At 41.0% G+C, this 20,640-nt stretch overlaps 1 protein-coding gene across 1 annotated transcript in view; it reads left to right on the forward strand.

Moving 5' to 3' along the window:
- The window catches only part of LOC308569354 (macrophage mannose receptor 1-like), a 49,033-nt gene extending 29,138 nt beyond the window's left edge, over nt 1-19,895 (forward strand). Inside the window, exons 16-30 of the mRNA XM_081163136.1 lie at nt 581-622; nt 995-1,158; nt 1,915-1,982; nt 3,521-3,621; nt 3,790-3,932; nt 6,093-6,207; nt 7,237-7,394; nt 8,066-8,168; nt 9,066-9,295; nt 10,708-10,873; nt 12,727-12,876; nt 14,031-14,147; nt 15,462-15,629; nt 17,494-17,535; nt 19,352-19,895. Of these exons, the coding sequence (XP_081019262.1) occupies nt 581-622; nt 995-1,158; nt 1,915-1,982; nt 3,521-3,621; nt 3,790-3,932; nt 6,093-6,207; nt 7,237-7,394; nt 8,066-8,168; nt 9,066-9,295; nt 10,708-10,873; nt 12,727-12,876; nt 14,031-14,147; nt 15,462-15,629; nt 17,494-17,535; nt 19,352-19,602 (2,018 nt within the window). The 3' untranslated portion in view covers nt 19,603-19,895. The remainder of the gene's footprint in view (nt 1-580; nt 623-994; nt 1,159-1,914; nt 1,983-3,520; nt 3,622-3,789; nt 3,933-6,092; nt 6,208-7,236; nt 7,395-8,065; nt 8,169-9,065; nt 9,296-10,707; nt 10,874-12,726; nt 12,877-14,030; nt 14,148-15,461; nt 15,630-17,493; nt 17,536-19,351) is intronic.
- The last annotated feature ends 745 nt before the right edge of the window (nt 19,896-20,640 follow it).

Here is a 20,640-nt window from a genome sequence, read left to right on the forward strand (position 1 = left end):
GTTGCTAAAAATTGGAAGGGGGATAGGACACCAACGAAGGAAGAACAGCAAATTAAATTGTGCAAATATTTGGAATTAGCAAAAAATGACAGAGGTGATCAGGAATCAACCAAACCAAAGGTTTAAAAAGGAGTGGGACTGCTTCAAAGAGTACTTGGAAAAACATTGTTCTCAAACAAAATCTTTGATGTGTTTTGACTAAATTTTGCAAAGTAAATAATAGATAATGTATACTTTATGTAAGAGAAGTGAACTAAGGGAAAAAAACACAGTTAAAAGATAAGAAAGAAGTGAGGAGTCGCAAGGAGGTGGAGGGAACTCACATGTGAAGAAATACTGATTTATTTTGGTTTGCATTTGTGAATAAGATAACATGTTTTGAAGAACAAATGGAACATGTGTACAAATAGTTAAATTAAAAACTAAGAATATATTTTTTAAAAAAGATATTGTTGAACTTCCTCTTCACCAAACTCCACCAGCACAGGGGCTCCTGCTTCCTTGATCACCCCGAGGCATTGCTTAATTATTGGTTTTAATAGAATAATGCATGTGTGGATCACATTTCCCCCCCCCCCAGGAGAAGAACCAAAGCCTGAACCAACAGAACCACCTCTACCAAGTAAGTTTGCATTGCTTCCTTTGAAGAAATCATGTCATGTCAATAACTAGGGATTGAAGCTGAGTGAGTGTTGCCATTTCCACCCAGGCAGATGGAGGTTTCCAATTTCTTTGAGAGCTGCACTTCAGGAATAAGGTTATCAAGCACAGCTTCTCCCACATCAGTTGCTCAGAGTCCAAAACTAGAAACGATGGGGCAGGCATCTATGGATCTGACCTACTCAGATAATTTTTACACACCCCTTCGTTGCTCTACCCTACTGTGCCCTATTGCTTTAAGAAGTTTATTCAAAGCCCAGATCTGATGCAGGAAGTGACCCAGGTAGGGGTGTTTAGCGATGCGCGCCCCTAATCCATACCGCCTCTCTCTCAGAATTTCAATATAGCAGTGATGGATGGCTCATCAATGGAGACAAGCAGTATTATTTCAGCACTTACACTGCTCCTATGGAAACAGGACGTGAGTTTTGCAAGAAGAACTTTGGAGATCTTGCAGTCATTGAAAGCTACACTGAAAGAAGATTCTTAACAAAATATGTAAGGCGCTAGTTTATTATTTCCTCAAATAAATACTTCAGAGTAGTAAGCATTCTTTGTTATAAAAGACTATGCCTTTTCAGAAATTTCATTTCGTGAAACACTTGCTCTAGAAGTTCGGCTTTAGAAATTCGGCATACCTTTTGTTCCCTTTCATGTTGTTATCCCTGAGTAACAGCAATTTGCCATTTAAATTAAACATCTTTATTTTATTTTATTTATGTATTTATTTATTTTGTAAGATTCATGCACCGCTTGATTTGTAAGAAACCTCAAAACAGTTTATGAAAGATAAAACAGTAAAATCAAGAAAGATTCACAACTGTACTTTCAAACATACAAAAGTTTAAATACTTAAAACAGATTAAAATTCCCTAAGCTTTCTATGTATTTGGGTAGGCTTGTCTAAACAAGAATGTTTTTAGCAAGCATTGAGAAGAGAACAGTGAAGATGCTTGCTTGATTTCTCTCTAAAAATCAAAAACATATTAGGAGGTATTTTACAAGCCCCCCCCCCAAGGTTTTGACTGCCTAGAGGCCTCCACAGGGTTCAGTCCAATAGAAGGAGACCTGGAATAACAAATTTCTTTTCTTTTCAGTGTTTTAAATAAGTTTCAGAAGGCCCAGTTAACTGGGTAGCTAGGGACTTTAGTTATTCTCGATGTGTTTTTGAAGGGATTACATTTACAATGGCCATTTGTTGTATAAAAACTTAATGTTTGCCTCAGACATAGCATTTTCATCTTCATGCTTTAGATCTCAAAAAACGACTGGACCAACGCTTACTACATTGGCTTAAAACTGAGCCTTGATAAAGACGTCAGGTAAGTAAACAGAAAACATTGGCGCTTATTATGTGACTCAATTTATTAACACTAGATAAATATGCTTACAGTGGTACCTCAGGTTACAGACGCTTCAGGTTACAGACTCCGCTAACCCAGAAATAGTACCTTGGGTTAAGAACTTTGCTTCAGAATGAGAACAGAAATCGTGCTCTGGCGGTGCAGCGGCAGCAGGAGGCCCCATTAGCTAAAGTGGTGCTTCAGGTTAAGAACAGTTTCAGGTTAAGAACGGACCTCCGGAACGAATTAAGTACTTAACCCGAGGTACCATTGTAGTACTATATAGAGAATCAAGCCCAATACAGTATATTCTGTAACTTCTCTGCGCATGTGCACACATATTGCAGAGCTGGAAAAAGGCTGCAGCAACTTAGTGGGGATGTATATAATGTGTATGCTGTATACATTTAAAGTAACCTTCTTCCCCATCCTGGGAAGGGTAGCTGTGTAAGTGGTAAACTGAAAGTTTTGTGTTTAGGGGTATATGCTTTGAATGTGCTTTAAATGTATGGTGCAAACACAGATACAGTGGTACCTCGGGTTAAGTACTTAATTTGTTCTGGAGGTCCCTTCTTAACCTGAAACTGCTCTTAACCTGAAGCACCACTTTTAGCTAATGGGGTCTCCTGCTGCGCCACCAGAGCACGATTTCTGTTCTCATCCTGAAGCAAAGTTCTTAACCTGAAGCACTATTTCTGGGTTAGTGGAGTCTGTAACCTGAAGCGTATGTAACCTGAAGCGTATGTAACCCGAGGTACCACTGTATAACATGCAGGGCTTTCTAGTTTTGAAAAGGGCATGGAATTGAGGGGGTGCAAGATCAAGGTTTATAAAATGATGTATGATGTAGAAAAAAAGTAGAGGGAAGTCCTTCTCCCTCTCTTTTTAGAATACTAGAATTAAGGTTCTAGTTCCAGCCAGAGACAGATTTAGGGGAGCATGATCCATTCACTTGCACTGGGTGCAAAGCCGAGAGGGTGCTGCAGGGGGTGCAGCAAAAATGATGAATAATGGAAGGGGGGTGAATTTTGGCGTTGCACAAGGCACCACTGAAATATTAAAGCCCAAAGTCTGCCACTGATCCAGTGAAGCTGACTCATGGGCAGACTAAAGGAAGTTAACATGGAATTCACATCCTGATGACACCCAGCCCTCAAACTCCAAACCAGGTCATATTTGGGCTGCTTAGTGGAACTGAAATACAAATTATGATGGAAGCAGATAGGGAAGGGGTTGCAAGCAGAGGAAGGATTCACATCCACACCAACCCCTGAGCATCCTTCACAGGACTCCGCAATCCTGCTTTATATTTGTTTGACAAGGAATCTTCATCAAACACAGTGTTTTTCCTTTGTATCTAGTTCAGCTCTCAGAGCCACAGCTTGGATTTTTAAGATGCAGTCATTATTGCGAAGCTGCTATTGGTTCCCCGCTCCCTAAAGATTACCCTTGAATTTCCCTTGCACCTTAAGCCATGTTGAAAACAAATCAAGATAACCGAATAATTTGTCTTTAAGCTGGATGGACGGAACCCCCGTGCAGTATTTAGCCTGGGCACCGCATGAACCCAACTTTGCAAACAATGATGAAAACTGTGTGGTCATTTACAGAAGGACAGGTGGGTAGTCTGCCGATTGTCGACATTTTATTTTTGCGGCAACACATCGTGCACATGAAATTTCCAGGAAAAATAATAAGGCATCTTATTTGTACAGGGTGAACGGTATTCCGAAATGCAATGCGTGGTTTAACTTTTATGGCAGTTCACTTATTCTTTCTTGTTTAGGACTTTGGAATGATATAAACTGTGGCCACCCCAATCCTTTCATATGTGAAAGACACAACAGTTCAATCAATGCAACAGTTGCTCCTACAGCCCCTTCTGTTCCAGGAGGATGTCCAGAATCATGGCTTTCGTTTGAAAACAAGGTACCATTATAATGTTCTTGTTTCAAAGGAACACTGGGAAACAGCTATAAATATGTACAATACTGCCCCACATGGCTTTGTCTGTTTTTATTTTTTGTATATTCAAAATGTGTATTGGCAGACCCCCATCATAATGGAGCTCTGCTTATGCAGCTGGTCACAATCAAAATGAGCACGGATCTCATCTTTCTGGTACTTTCCATTCTGCGCTGTTTATCATTTGTTTGGGGCACCTCCAGGTTGGTGTTGTGGGTATGTGGTCCAACATGCTATGGACACTATAATTGTGCACGAGTGGTGGCTTCATTCTGCTTCAGTTGTTTCTGTGGTGCTTCCCCAGCGCTACCACATTATTGTTGCCGGAAGTTGCAATAGAACAAGAGAAGTGGGACAGAAATGAAGCAGGACATTTGTGGTAAAAAAAAGAAAAAGGATATGGTATTTCAATAGGATGTGTGCTAATGCGAAATGAAGCAGTGTGAGTGCTGCAAAAGTTTGAAAGCAGCATCATGTGTCACAGTTCCTACAGCATTATGAGCACAAATCATCTGGAATGCACAATAAAAAGAGGCCTTGTGTCTGTAATATTAATAATTCCCTCCCCCCTCTTATCTCTCTAATTGCAAAGTTTTTGTTTATATAAATTTACAGGGGAAGGGCTTTAGCTCAGTGGTATGCTTTGTGTGGAAGAGGTCCCAAGTTAAATTCCTAGTGTCCCCAAGGCTGGACTGAGAAAGAATCTTCCCGGAAACCTCAGCAGCCACAATACTGAACTAGGCAGACCAGTGGTTTGACTTGTTATAAGGCAACTTCCTATGGGATGTGGGTGGCGCTGTGGTCTAAACCACTGAGCCTCTTGGGCTTGCTAATCAGAAGGTTGGTGGTTCGAATCCCCACGAAGGGGTGAGCTCCCGTTGCTCGGTCCCAGCTCCTGCCAACCTAGCAGTTCGAAAGCACATAAAAGTGCAAGTAGATAAATAGGTACCACTCCGGCGGAAAGGTAAATGGCACTTCCGTGTGCTGCTCTGGTTTCGGTGTTCCATTGCGCCAGAAGCGGCTTAGTCATGCTGACCACATGACCCGGAAAAACTGTCTGCAGACAAACGCCGGCTCCCTTGGCCTGTAAAGCGAGATGAGCACCACAACCCAAGAGTCGTCTGCGACTGGACTTAACTGTCTGGGGTCCTTTACCTTTACCTTTTAAGGCAACTTCCTACGTTCTGTGTTAATAGAGAAGCATGTGAGAAGGTTGTGCCTTTCACAGCACAAGGTTGGCAACAGATTGGCTCTGCATGAAATTTTGCTTTTGACAATCCTGCACTGAAAGTGATGTCACCTGTGAATCGTCGTTTCCGTCTTCACCCCAATTTGACAATGTCTAAAGTTTGAGTTGTAATAGCCACAGTGTACAAAAGAAATCAGAGGTTAATTTGCTGACTTATTGTGTCCAGGAAAACAGCCTAGCAGAGAAAAAGCTGGAATTCCTAAATATCTGAAGCTGACATTTGCATGCTTGAGCTAAGATGAGTCTATATATATGAGGTTCAATAACTTATCACAAATAGTTTAAGGTAACCACAATTGTGGTACAATTAACTTAATTTCACCAATTATTTTGAAAAAGAAAATGCTTAATAAAGAGTTTAATTAAAAAGACAAATTCCATATTGAGTTTTGGGAAGGTTCTTCTTACAAATATTTCTGGATGTTTTCAGATCTTACTTCTCCAGCAGTAATGTAAACATACCCTTAATTCAGATGTAACATAAAGCCACAGTTTGATTCTAATGCTGGTTTGTTGGAGCCAGTTTACTGATTTGGAAGTAATGGCAAACTATGGTTGACTGGGACCAGAAAGTTACAAATGGAAGGATGGAGCATGTGAACAGAGGTCCTATTTATGTGCCCGGCAGTGGCTTAGCATGACATCTGAACCAACCCTTATGGTTGGTTCACTAGCTTGAGGGATAGGGGAGGAAAGCAACTGCAAGCATTTCAAAATGTTCATATTTCAAGTGCAAAAAAGAACACAGCTTTAAAGTAAAGGGAGAATTAAATGCCAATGTCTGTTTTCTGACTTCGAAGATGACAATCCTACCTAGACCTAGATTATACTCAGATTTCTTTATTTTTTAATCATTCTCTCTTCAATTTCTTTAGTGCTACAAAGTATTTGGGTTGGCAGATGAAGACCGAAATAATTGGGATTCTGCACGAACAGTTTGCAAAGGCTTACGAGGAAACCTGGCTACCATATCTAGTGAAAGGGTTCAAGGTACTCCACATTTGCATCTATAGATGCAACCACAAGTAATACTTGCAAAATATTGCTTCAGTTTTATATTTTCTGGAACTAATGTGCCATCAGTCTGCACACCCATCTCTTTCAGTATGCAAGGAAAGGCTGTATATTATCGTATACTGATACTCATCTTCTATTGATTACAAAACAAAATGTGAATTGTATAATGCAACAATGATACAATAAAGTCTACAAAAACGTTTTTGGCAGCATGGGCACCTGCCCATTACTTCATTTAGACATAATGGCAAACCATACTTTGCCTGTGAGCTTGGATCCCAAATCACAGCTTGATCCTGCTTTAAGATCCTGAGGCAAATATTGTTTGCACAAACATTGTAAACACTGTTGTTTGCAGGGACCTGGGAATGGAAGGCAACAATTTCAAGAAGCCAAAAACGGAAACTTCAAAGCTCTTTTCTTCATGTAGGGATGGGGACACCTGGAAACGGGAGCAGGAAGGGGGGAACCATGAGTTTTCTCCAGGTGTGTTTGGGGGGAGGACACTTCCCCCATTTGTTTCTGAAATGTGGGAAACCCCATCCTCCCATTTTTGGTTTTTCAACAATTTTTCCATTTTGTGGGGAGTGGAAGGACCTTCACATCTTTAGATGTGCAAACAAAATATATATGCATGTAGGCTTGAGTCTGCCTGTGTTCAAAATACTATCTGAATACAATTGATGCCTGAGTGTGTAATAATGCTCAATATTTGAAGTTATGAAACACTGAAATTTTCTCTGGACTCTCAAGCAGAATCTAAAACTTACAGTTGTGGTTTTAACATTTCTCATAGTCCTCTGTGTTTTCTAATAATAATAATAATGTATAATAATAGTGTATATATTTAATTTTCAAGGCATTCCCCTTTCCTTTCATTCATTCCAAAATGAATGAAAGGAAGTGAAAAATGAGTGTTTTTCAAGGCTGTTTGGTTTTGAATAGTGTCTCAGTTTTTGGAGATGTCAGCTTTTCCTTCCACTTTTCCTTTTCCTTCCTTAGCTTTCCTTACTTCCCAGTTGAACAATTTCCCAACGGATGCATGGATAGGATTCAATGATATCAATTCAGAAGAGATGTACCTCTGGACAGATGGAAGCAGAGTCAGTTACACCAACTGGGCAAAAGGCTTCCCATCATCTAATTACGATGCAGAGAGGGTAGGTATTTGATGAATGCACAATATGGCAAATGTTAATTTGGAGACTGCTCCATATCATCCCCTCAACACTTCCTTTTCCACAAGCTTCTCCAGTACGTGGCCTCAAGTCAGAACCATACCGTGAGGAAAAAAGAGGCAATGTGAAGGAGCAAAAAGTAAGTTAATCGTTAATAGGAACAGCAAAATTGCCAGCAATACTGAATTGGAAAAATATAATACTGAAAATCAGTATTTTTCAGATACTTTTTGCCATAAAACCAGGCCCTACGCACCACAGACTGCAAGTTGTATTTTGAACTTGAGGCAGGAGTTCCAAGAAGGAATTGTAGCAGAGGGACATCTAGTAGGTAGGGGAACAAGATCCTATGGTAGCTGCTAGGAAGGCAAGGGCAATTCTGACACTTTGCCTGGCCAAAGCCCAAGCCTGACTCAGAAGCCTGATGATGTTAAGGAAAATGAATAGGTTGTTGCGTTAGTGGGATCACCCTGGAGCATGGGAATAAATAAGAGGTTTCATAAGGGGCAACAGCGTACAGATCTGAAATGTCCCGACTCTACTCCTGGTGTCTCTCTGCAATTAAATTTATATAGCTCGGGAAGAAATCAAAGATGCTCTGAATATCCCACTACTATTTCTAGTATTTGTTTCTCCTCCTCCTCCTTTCATAGGAAGATTGTGTCGCAATGAAAAACAGGCCTCTTCAAGAATCGGGGAAATGGAGACATTGTCACTGTTCTGAGAAAAAAGGCTACATTTGCCAGACAGATACAGGTGGGTACTTCTGCTAATCTGTTTCCCCTGCTTACATTAGAAGAAAATCTCATGCAAGCCCTGATTAAGCTTTCATGGTTTCCTCTGTGCTTCAGTAAAGGGCATTGCAGAAGGTAATCTCCAGTTCTCCAATTTGATGGTTTTAAAGTGGGCCAGATAGCAAGGGGGCCTTTGGACACATGGAACAGTTTTAGAGCACTTTTTGCCACATCGAGTTTGGATCTTGGAGGTTGCCAAGGTATACCTCAAGGCATGGCTATGGTCATTTTCTGCACCTCTGGCCCAGTGATATAGTATACTGTATAATATGCGTACAGAAAAATATTATGGGCATCCTATTTCAAGGTCACAGGTGGTGGTCTTTCTTGCAGTGCTCAGCTACCTGAGATCTTTTAACTGGGGGTGCCAGGAACTGAACCTGGGACCATCTGCGTTTGAGTTATCTTTACCACTGAGCTGTGGCTTTTCCTTACGTACATTTCTGCATATGATATCCTAGTTCAAAGGAGTGGCCGCTGCATTCCATTCCATCCCTTTACCTCCATGCAATGACTTATCCAATCTACATCTTGTCACAAGCTTATGGGCAGCATCCAACTGACTTACTCTGTCAGCGCATGTATTTCCATTTGCGCAATGGATTCTGTCCCCTCCCCTCTCTCCACATGTACCTCAAATCCTCCCCAAATTTGCCCTGGAGGGTTGGTGGAACCCCCAGAATAGGTTTAGAGGCTGCATGGGGAAGAGAGGGGGGTATTCTGTGGCATGAGTGGAAAACGTAATTGATGGAGCAAGTTAGTTGGATAGTGCCCCATGTCTATAAAGTTATTTTTCTCCTTTATATTTTTTTCTTTAAATTAAAGTAACACTGCATTGGTTTTAATTTCCCTTTTGCAGACCCCAAAACTCCTGTTCTTCCAACACCCACAACAGCATATCGCATCCGTTACAATAACAATACCTACTTCTTCTTTGAAAGCAAAATGGCATGGAAAGATGCTCAGAAAAGTTGTGAACAACAAAGCTTTAACCTTGCTAGCATTTTAGACCCTTTCACCCACTCATTCCTCTGGTTGCGGCTGCTGAAGTATAAAAGCCCAGTGTGGATTGGCCTCAATACTAATGTGGTAAGTACATCACATATTTATCTAGAAGGGGCCTTAATATGGATGCTTATATTTGTTTCTAGTTATTTGTTTATCTCAGGTCATTCAATCAGCATGCAATTAAAATAGGACAATAGGTTACAATACACATTCAGTTCAATCCAGCCAACATTTCAAGTCTGCTTTCTAACTTACTTAAGGACTCTTATAAACCCAGATGGTTCCAACTCTTACATAGCAAAATCGTATCGGTATTGACTTGGAACTCTTGTACAATTCAAGTGACCAATATATGTATTGTAATATTCAAATCAAATTAAGGGACATTGAAAAACAAAACGAGTCAGCTGTAAATAAAATTTGCTCCCCCAAGTTTTATGATTTAAACACAACAGATAACAGCACCCCATATTTCAAAATTACTAATTCCAGTCCAACACAGGGCCTTTATGTTAGCCCGACTGAAACTTTCCCCCTCAGCTTTTGTCAAGGACAGATATTTAAACATCCCCAGAAATGATAGACATTGTGGATGTTTTTTGAATGTGCTGGACACAGTAGAACATATTCTTTTCTACTGTCCATTGTACAACCAGCTATGCAAACATATGCCATCCCCTTTCCTGAATAGTCTAACATCATGGCACAATGAAAATATCAGATTCTATCTGTCTGATATTAACCTGGAAGCTGACTTTTTATCAATAGTATCTCTTAGGGTGATGAATGGCACTATTTAGCAGGAAGAAACTCCAGTGAAAATCATTAGTTACATATTTTTACATGGCTGTTTATTTGTATATATTTTGAAATTGTATATATGGATGTTTTATGATGGCCTATATTTGTAATGCCTAATATAGGTTTGGCAAAGTAAGTAAGTTCAATCCAAATGAAGCCTAGGTGAAGGACATTAATATTAAATTCACTTTCCAATATACTGAGTCAGTTAGATTTTCCTGTCCTATGCTACAAGGACAAAAGCCCTGTTCAGAATATCACATGCAGTGGGAATCACATGCAGAGAACAGGGTTTGTTGACACCAAACTATCTGTTATGTTCCACTGAATTGCAATACATCAAGATATTCAATGCTATCAGTTGTGGGATGAATTGACACAATGGATTTATATCATACTACATGTGTAAAGTGGCTTACCAATGCCAGGAGTTCTATGTTATCAGTCACTGGGGATTTTTTTGAGAACAGTCATTGTTAAAAAGGTCGTTATCACTGCCTGTATCTTTGCATTTCCTGTCCTCTGACTTTGCTGTTTACAATCTCTCATCTTCTCCTTCTATATATAGAATGTGCTACCAGAACAAACCTAGAGACTGTACTTTGGATGGCAGTGACTCTTGACACCATTGTAATGGTCTGCGTCTCAACCTGTATACTCAATGCATTTTGCTAATGTGCTAATTTTTTCAGACCGATGGACAATATACATGGATTGACAAGTTCAAAATGAAGTTCACAAAATGGGCTCCAGGGGAACCAAAACAAAATTTTGGCTGTGTTTATCTGGATTTGGATGGCACCTGGAAGACAGGAACATGCAATGAACATTATTTCCCACTCTGTAAACACTCTGACGGTAAGCAAATGAAGAGCAATGCTTCTCATTCACTACTTGTCTTTCACGTTGAAGCATCGCCTCACAGGCAAGATAATTTAGCCTTTTTGCAGTGAACAGCATGGCTTTTGCATTTCACAGAGGTTTCAAAATACATTTATATAAATAAAAAACATTTTGAAAGGTCCACCCCTGTGTAACTTGAGCCATTTTTCAAAGGACTCAATTTGTAGCATTCTTCTACCTGCTAATTCCTTAAGATTATCCCACTTACCCATTTGGGACCTCGTGAGCCCTTATATCCCAGCTTGATCGCTGAGATCCATCTGCGGGAGCATCACATGCCATTCCCTAAACTGACGAGGTTTATTTGACAACAACAAGTAATGGCGCCTTAAGTGTCATCAGCCCAGTATGGTGGAACACTCCACCAACAGAGATTCAGCAGGCGCCTTCCGTTTCAACTTTTAAACACTTGCTGAAAACTTTTTTATTCTGCCAGGCCTAAATAGGAGATTAAGAATACATTTTCCCACAATAGTTAACTGATGCATGTTTTTAAGCTTCTTATATGGTTTTAATTGTGTGGTTTTAAGTACCGTCATTGTAATCCACTTTGATAATTTTTTATGAATGGTCTTATATAAATACTTTAACGAATTAATAATGAACTCCCACCTCACTCAGTGGGGCAGAACCCACCACCTCCATAAAACCTTGGTCCAATCTAGGCCCGGTACGGGAAAAATTCCTGCATGGTTCAACATCAGTCTGATGGCCAGGAAGTTCCCACAAGGGTGAAGGCTGGGTGAATGTGGTTGGACAGGGTAGGGGAAGCGAGTGCCCAGTCTTTCCTGCTCATGTCACATGGTGGAAAGCAGCCTGTCATATCTTGGCTCATTACCATGAGCCAGAGGGGGAAATATCATGATTCATTCAAAGAGAACATGGAAAGGAGCTGAGTTAGTGACTTTTCCATTCTTACTCTGAATGTTTCCATACTGGGTTGGGATTGGGGTTTTTTGTTTTTAGGATTGCCCAGTCATTGGTCTCCCACTGTAAGGTGTGTAGGGACGTGGGTGGCGCTGTGGTCTAAACCACTGAGCCTCTTGGACTTGCCAATCAGGAGGTTTGAATCCCTGTGAAGGGGTGAGCTCCCATTGCTCTGTCCCAGCTCCTGCTAACCTAGCAGTTTGAAAGCATGTCAGTGCCAGTAGTTAAATAGGTACCGCTGTGGCAGGAAGGTAAACAGAATTTCTGTGCGCTCTGGTTTCCAACACGGTGTTCTGTTGTGCCAGAAGCGGTTTAGTCATGCTGGCCACATGACCTGGAAAGCTGTCTGTGGACAAACACCGGCTCCAGGGGTCCTTTACCTTTACCTTACTGTAAGCTGCATTGTTTTCTACACTTCAGCAGGTACATCCCCTATTCAGTATCATGCCAATCTCTCCTCACTTTTAACAAGGCAAAGAGTGATAATTCCACATTAAAACACAGTGTGTGGAAGTACCCTTAGTTTTTTCAGGTAACCACGTTCTCTTTTCAGAATCTAATTACAGCTATCTTTAAGTCTACTATCCCAAGCAGAGTATAGATATTGAAATACAATGTTAGTTGCCTTTATTTTTGAATCACCGTTTTTGGATTTTCCAGTTCACTGAATTACTAGTAATTCATTGGTACCTGTGCACTATGAATGGTTTAATTTAAAAATGGCATTTTGATAACCAGTTATAGGACTGTCTCAATTGCGCCAGCAGACTTTCTATTAAGTTCCTCATGCAAGAAACCTATCTGTGATGTAGCATAGAGAATCTGATGGAAAATTAATTGAATTACAAGTTGCTGCTTCCCCCTCCCCGCTCCCAAAATAGTGAAGGCACCTACCGAGCCACCTCAACTACCTGGAAAGTGCCCAGAATCACTGGAGACACCGTGGATTCCTTTCCGTGGCCACTGCTACCACTTTGAGACGTCAACTAAAAAATCTTGGCCTCAGGCTTCTTTAGCTTGTTTACAATTAGGTAAGTACCTTTCCATTTAGATGCAAGATACAAGATGTTACATCTTGTTTAGTTACACAATAATCTCCCCCTTTCCATTAGGAGTGAGTTGGCTTTTAGCAGCAAAAGGCCTATACAAAATGCAAGATTAGTAGCAAATCATACACTAAACTGTAGCATCTTAGAAAGCTTTGTTCTGTTGATCAGAGAGAGAAGGAGAGAGAGATCTAGTACAAACAGAAACTTCAACCTAAGGTGGGACTTAGTATATCTTGACCTGAGAAATATGTACCTGAGTATCCAAAAACCTTGGATTATTAGCAATCAGTGGACTAGGGGGACTAGGCTAGTCCCCTAAATGTTCCCAGTAAAGTAGAGTATTAAAGTATTAAAGCTGGCATCTCCTTCCCAAAGCCCAGGAAGCTTCTGCCTGGTTTAGGGAGGGAGGCACAATGCTCATGTTTGTGACGTCCCCCCAGCTCCAATTGCCCTCGCAAGCTGGCACCTCTGGCCCTAACTGTTCTCTAGCAGCTGTCTAAGGCCTATTCCTTAATTCCAAAGACCATTATAAAGGCTGAGTCCCAACAAACAGCAGTAGTGATAAGTAGAGAGAAAGACAACAGAGGAAGGTTGGGATAGCTGAAATATGATGAATGCAGACTCTAAACCTGAAGTGCTTTGTGCAGGTGCTGGGTGAACATTTTAGTGTATATATGGCATCTTTCAAAGCTTTGTGATTAATTTGCCAACTTTCCCATCCTTACGTTTACAACAGTTTCCCCCAGAGACAAGTGATGGAGGTATTGCAAACCTCAGCTTAGTGAAAGAGAGTATGTCTTGCATAAAAGAGATTAGAATATGAAAAAGCGGTTTGTGAATATACGTAACTCCATAGAAAACACAGTGAGTGGGTTAATAAAAATACTTCAGTGGCGTGTGTAGAATCTGCCATGGTCAGCCCATCTTGATGTCAGTAAGTGTTTGAAAAATAAATAGTATCAAACATACGGAAGGAGATGATCTTTTTTCCTTTAATGTCAAAATATTATCTAGCGTTCTGAATTGCAAAAATTCATTTTGCCCGAGTAACAGTCCCACCCAGGAGTTAGTCTTCAGAGCATGAGAATTAGAAATTAGCCATTCTAATCACCTAAATTCTTACTCATGTTTTGCAGGTGGTGGTCTGGTTTCAGTAGTTGATGCAGTTGAATCACATTTTCTGGCAGAAAATGTGGAACCTCTTGAAAGTAAAGTGCGAACGTTTTGGACAGGAATGTTCAGAAATATACATGGTAAATTTTTTGTTTAATCTTTAGTGTATGCTTATGTAATCAGTGAATGTTTTTATCATATACACTTAAATAATCTAAATGTTAATCATATCTGGCCAAATTCAAAAGACAGAAATTTAACTCTACCGTCTTAAAAACTCCACTTTTTCACCAGCACATCATCCTTTGTAAGTGAAAGTTGAGGAAACCAGGGTAGATGACCTGGTATTTGCAATCATCCTGGTCACAGCCCAAAATGTAAGCTTTTCTTTAAAAAATTAGATTCTACAAATTGCACTGCTTTAATGCTGAACCAGTTACAAAATTCAAGTCTGAAGTATATCCTGCTTAGCTAACTGACAATTTAAACAGATAGAAAGTTATTAAGGAAGATGAACAAGCAGACATTTGGGTTTACAATTTAAATAAGTCTTTTATTGACTGTACCACCAATTATGCTAGGCTCTCTGAAGGCCTGTACCAGGTGGGAGAACCTCCAGGCTGTGGGCCTAATGAACCTCCATATGCCTCCCCATTTGGCCCATGAGGCCGTTTTAGAAAGGGTGCGCCCATCTGCCCTATACCTGATGCCATATATGTCACCAGATACGGAGCAGGTAAAAACCTGGCTCAGCTGAAAGGATGTGTACAGACATCCTGGAAAGGGCTATACCATCAGCTGATCTTCTGGAGCCGCTTTCAAAGCGCTGCACAAAATAATGCTTCGAAAAGATCACCTAACGTGATTGTGACATCAGGTGATTGGCAGGTGGATGGCTTACTGTGCAAGATATGGAAAAGATAATCTCACCCGCTGAGCCAAAAATGTTCCCCACCCCTACCCTATACCAATGAGATCATGACCATCTTGTCCCAACATCTTTACTGGCAAGTAACTCAGCTGAGAGAAGAAGCAAATCAATATTGTGCACAATTTCATTTTATATTTGCTTAGTTGTCTGCTGAGGAATTCTGTAGGAAGAGGCTCCAAAGTGATCGGGGGTGGGGGGAGCAGCTGAATTTGCCACAGTGATATAAAAATCTGGTGCCCAGCCCAAGCACTGCATCATGCATGATGTCCTCCAGGCACAGATATGTACAAGGCCAGGAAATCACCTGCTCCCATGTTTTAGTCTCATAATTGAAAATCACACACCCATTTATTTTAGTGTATTGACATCATTAAGAATCAAGTTCTCAATGAGCATGCCCAGCAGTTCCGATATATTATACACAGTGAAAATTCCACATCCTTGTTCAGAAAACCCTGTTCAACATATACTAAGCAGACCTGCTAGAGCTCTTTCTCTCATTTATTTTCTAACTTAACCGTAGGCAATTGGTTATGGCTCGACAACAGCGTAGTGGATTTTGTTAACTGGAACGAAGGAGAGCCCTCTCCTCAAACTAATGAAGACTGTGTGGAAATGTATTCTTCATCTGGGACTTGGAATAATTTTTACTGCAGTTCCTACAGGGCATATATTTGCAAAAGACCTAAAAGTATGTAATACAGTTATTATACTTTACTTTGTTTAGTAGTTCCTGGGGAATATTCATTACATTGCAAAAAGCGATGCCAGTGAACCTTAGCCTTGGCCCAAATTCTTTTTGATCTTGAATGAAATCCAATCTGGAGAAAGATTCACAGCTTGTCCCCCACCCACAACCCAGTTGCCATCTCTTAAAAACCAAGTGGAGGTGGCAAGCACCCACAGGGAAAAGTGAGGGGAGTTCACTGCATGCCTGAAACTCTATAATGAAGCTGAAGTGTCCGGCTTCCTCAGAGACCTTGTATATCAAGAGGTTGCTTGGTTGGGGTTGAGATTTGCCTTTTGTTGTTGTTGTTGTTGTTTAGTCATTTAGTCGTGTCCGACTCTTCGTGACCCCATGGACCAGAGCACGCCAGTGTGTCTTCCACTGCCTCCCGCAGTTTGGTCAAACTCATGCTGGTAGCTTCAAGAACACTGTCCGACCATCTCGTCCTCTGTCGTCCTCTTCTCCGTTTCCCAACATCAGGGTCTTTTCCAGGGAGTCTTATCTTCTCATGAGGTGGCCAAAGTATTGGAGCCTCAGCTTCACAATCTGTCCTTCCAGTGAGCACTCAGGGCTGATTTCCTTCAGAATGGATAGGTTTGATCTTCTTGCAGTCCATGAGACTCTCAAGAATCTCCTCCAGCACCATAATTCAAAAGCATCAATTCTTGCCTTTTACTGGAGGTCTTTTCCTGACCACAGTGCAATCTAAAGGAGTGCCATCTCCATTGCAGTAGGCCTTGGGGAAATTCCATTTCCCAAGGACTACTGGGACCTTTCTCCTTGGGGAACAGGGGGTGGGCTTTCCTCCTTCCCTATCTTTACAGAGGGGCTAGTGCTGCTGCCCCCACTGCCCCCATAGCTTGCTCAGCCAGTTTGTAGAGCCAATATGTAAGAGTTTTCAGGAAGGAGGAGGAAGCTCCAGACCACAGACCAATCTTGGTCTGCCAGCATTCTCACTTTGGCCCACAAGGCGTTTTCCCCAAACATGTCCACTCACCCCACACCTATTGTCATATATTACATCAGTGGTGGGGTATGTACTGGTGTGGCATTAAAGGAACAACCAGGAGCCTGCAGCGAGCTTCCTGTCATTTCTTTGCTGGAACAAGTCATGCTCCCCCACCCATCATGATGGTTGTACCTTGCTCCAGGAGAGGAAAATGGTTTCCATTGAAACTGCTGCTGAAATGGGAGAATGTTTCCTCCTATTTTAACTCTAGTTTCAGTGGAAAGCACTTACCCGCTCCTGGAACAAGGTTCAAAGAATAGTGTGGAGCTCGTTGACAGCCTTGTAGTGCTCTTTTAACCTCTGGCTTTCAACGTTTAAAGAGCAGCATGGGGCACTTTGCAAAAGTGCCTTCAAACAGCCCCACACTGTTCCCTTAACCCCGGGAAACCAAAGGCTCAAACAGTAGTGCCAGAAGATTGACAGGTGGGAAACTCTACCATCTCTCCGATTTGGCTCACCGGGTTCATGGAGATAAGGATCTGGCCCAATGGCCAGAAGAGGTTCCCCATCACTAGTTTAAAGGGAAGGGAAAGGAGGTTGTGGAAATGTTGGGGGCTTTCTGAGGTGAGAGAGACTGGTGGGAGTTAACAGGGAATTTCTGAAGTTAAGAGTGATTCCAGAAATGAACTATACCAAACTTGGATGATATTTTTTTAATGCTTTGAACCAATGCTTTAAATCCAGAGGGAGTCTCCCATACCCTTACAAAACATTGCCCAAGATCATTTCAAACCCTGCTGAATAATTCAGTTGAATCAGAATATGCAATAAAAAGGCTTTTGACACATGGTCATTTGGTTTTTCTCTTCCAATTTTTAGTTATTGAAATTGTGTCTACTGAGAAGGTTCCAGAAAATAAAGGTAAGGTTTTGAAATAAAATCAAAATAAAGAAAAAATAAATTGAGAAATTAAGGATATACCGTGGTGGAATTTATCTTTTGAGTATCTTATATAAAAAGCCAATATATTTCCAGCAGAATAGAACATTTTCAATTCAGCCTCCCTTCATCCACTTCTACTTGTTTTCTAAAATTTAAATATCTTTCAGTCGATAATTAGATTGGCATTTGATATTGGTTGTTGTTGTTTTGGGGTTTTTTTGTCTCAAAAAAATAAAATAAAAATGAAATGTCAAAAATGTATGGTGATCCTTTATACCACCTTATATTCTGGAGATAGAAAATGACCTAAGTAAATAATATTTGGTCCCCTACTTTTTCCTACACTGAATTGACTCCCTTATTGATCCCCTACTGCAGAGGTGGGGGAGCTGTGCTTTATAAATGTTGTTGAGCTAACTTACCAGAAAAATAAGAAAACAAGATAACAAACTTTTTTTTAATAAAAGAATGGAAATGGTTGATTGAATATCTACAAACAAATTGTAAACAGATAAAGACATTGGCAGGATTACTGTAATAAATGGCAGTTTCAAAAGAATATATAATCAAAATAGATGAATAAAAGAATAAGTTAATTTAGAATATGCAGGGAATGATAAATTTTTCATCATCCCTGAGCATTAGCCATTCTGACGGGGGTTGATGGTAGTTCAACATTTTGAGGGCCACAGATTAGCCAGCCCTGCCCTAATGATTCCTATGCCTGAGTGACTCTTAGTCTCTTAGTGCTGCATAGTGGTTAAAGTGGACTTTCCCAACCTAGTGCCGCCCAGAGGTTTTTGACTACAGCTCCCATCATCCCCAGCCAACATGGTCAAGGTCAGGGATGATAAGAGCTGAAGACCAAAACACTGAGCAAATGCCAGGCTGGGGGAGGTTGTGTTAGTACCATACAAGAATTGAGGAGAACCAATGTTAAGATGCTTCCTCAGCCATGATGTGTTGCAGAGGAATGATATTTATGAGACCCATTCCCTTTTAGGAAATACATTATCGTCCAGACATTCCTTAAATATTCAAAAGCTTTACTTGCAGAACAGATGGTAAAGAATAATATATATGCATTCGCAAGACATATGCTTATCCAGGTTTCACTCAGACAGTTTTTTTAAATCAGAAGCTATATTTTTCTGACTTCCTCTTCCAGCCTCTACTTTACCATATAGGCCATGCAGCTGTGTGAATAAATCCATTTTCTTTCAGTCTTTCTCAGTGTTTAATTTCAGAGACCTCCTTAACTGTGGCACTGCTCTCTCTCTATTCCTTTAGAGAGACCTTTCTGTCTTCTTCATTCAGAAAAAGAACATTAATGCTGTTTCTCTCAGCATTGTTCATTATACAGCCCTCTCTCACAGCAGTATTTATAACATCTTACTGACTCACAGCCAACTTCCTATGCTCCCTGTGTTCATCACAGAGAACTCAAGAACACAAAAGGAGTTTGTGACCAAAGTTAACCAATCACATGAGAGCTTACTAGAGAACATACTGGGATTAGCTATTTAACCAATCAAAACTCAAAGGGCTTTCTGTAAACATCCACGGCAATATACTTTAAACATTCCCATTTCAGCAAATTTAAACTAACACGATGCTCATAGGTGACCTTTGGTCTCAGTGTAACCTACATGAGAGGGTTGTTGTAAAGGTTACATGGGGAGGGGAGGACCTTGAATGCCACACACAGCTCCTGGGAAGATGGGCGGGTTCAAAATACAATAGTAATAATAATTTCCACCATTCTGTTGTTGTAACTGCTGTGCATTAATTACAGAACCGAGAAAGACAGACGACACTCCTGCGCCTTCCAACAGGAAAGTTACCGCTGCGATTGTCGTGACTCTCCTGATTGTGATGGTAGCGGCCATTGCATGTTACTATTTCTACAAGAAAAGGAGCCGGCTCGTCCTCACAGATGACAACTTCGAGAACTCTCTCTATTTCAATAGCAGCTCCACCTCTGAAACAAGCGACATAAAGGACTTGGTGATGAACATGGAGTGCAATGAGCACGCTGCCATTTAGTCCAGGATAATACAAACTGTCCGTCATTCAGGAAAACAACACCGATGCCACATATTGAAATCCCCAAGCATTCTATCCAAACCTGGTTTTTCCTTTACAAAATAGTTGCCCAAATGCCACCTGATTCAGAACTTTTGTTTGCATGCTAGAAGCAGCAATAGTTTCGCTGGGTATTTGTGGCAATTCAGCAGCTTTGTATTCAAAATAGGCAAAGCTAGTATTTTGCCCAATGGCCGCGCTGAGTTGACGACTGAGCTGATGGATACAGCAAATAAATGCTGAATTAATAATAATGGAGAAATGGCTATGCTTATTTGTATATCTGCATATTCACAAACTGGGGAAGCCATGACTGTTTAAAGTGGTATAGCACTGCTTTACATGTATAGTGCAGAGGGACCTTAAATGCCTGTGTTCTCATGGCACAGGGATATTCTTTCAGTGCATGGGGGTTTGAAAAGTTTCAACTAGCTGGAGAAATTTCTTTCATGGTTGTGTGGTTGATTTCACAGCATTCAGGAGGTATGTTACCATTAGCAGTGTTCTTGTTGGTGCTGTGGGTTAAACCACAGAGCCTAGGACTCAGAAGATTGGTGGTTCGAATCCCCGTGACGGGGTGAGCTCCCATTGCTCGGTCCCTGCTCCTGCCAACCTAGCAGTTTGAAAGTTGCACGTCAAAGTGCAAGTAGATAAATAGGTACCACTCCGGCGGGAAGGTAAACGGTGTTTCCGTGCGCTGCTCTGGTTCGCCAGAAGCGGCTTAGTCATGCTGGCCACATGACCCGGAAGCTGTACGCCAGCTCCCTCGGCCAATAAAGCGAGATGAGCGCCGCAACCCCAGCGTCGGCCACGACTGGACCTAATGGTCAGGGGTCCCTTTACCTTTACCTTTTCTCCTCTGTTCACAGGATACTTAGCAAGTATCTCTAGCCCAACACTCAGGTTCCAGTCCAGGTAAAGATAACTTAGCAATAAAAAGTTACTTAGCAATAAAAAGTTCTTGGGTCTGTACAGTACTGCATTTTCTTTGTTGTTTAG

This window comes from Podarcis bocagei (genome assembly GCF_964188305.1).
Source record: "Podarcis bocagei genome assembly, chromosome: 12".
In the NCBI taxonomy this organism is placed as follows: Eukaryota; Metazoa; Chordata; class Lepidosauria; order Squamata; family Lacertidae; genus Podarcis; species Podarcis bocagei.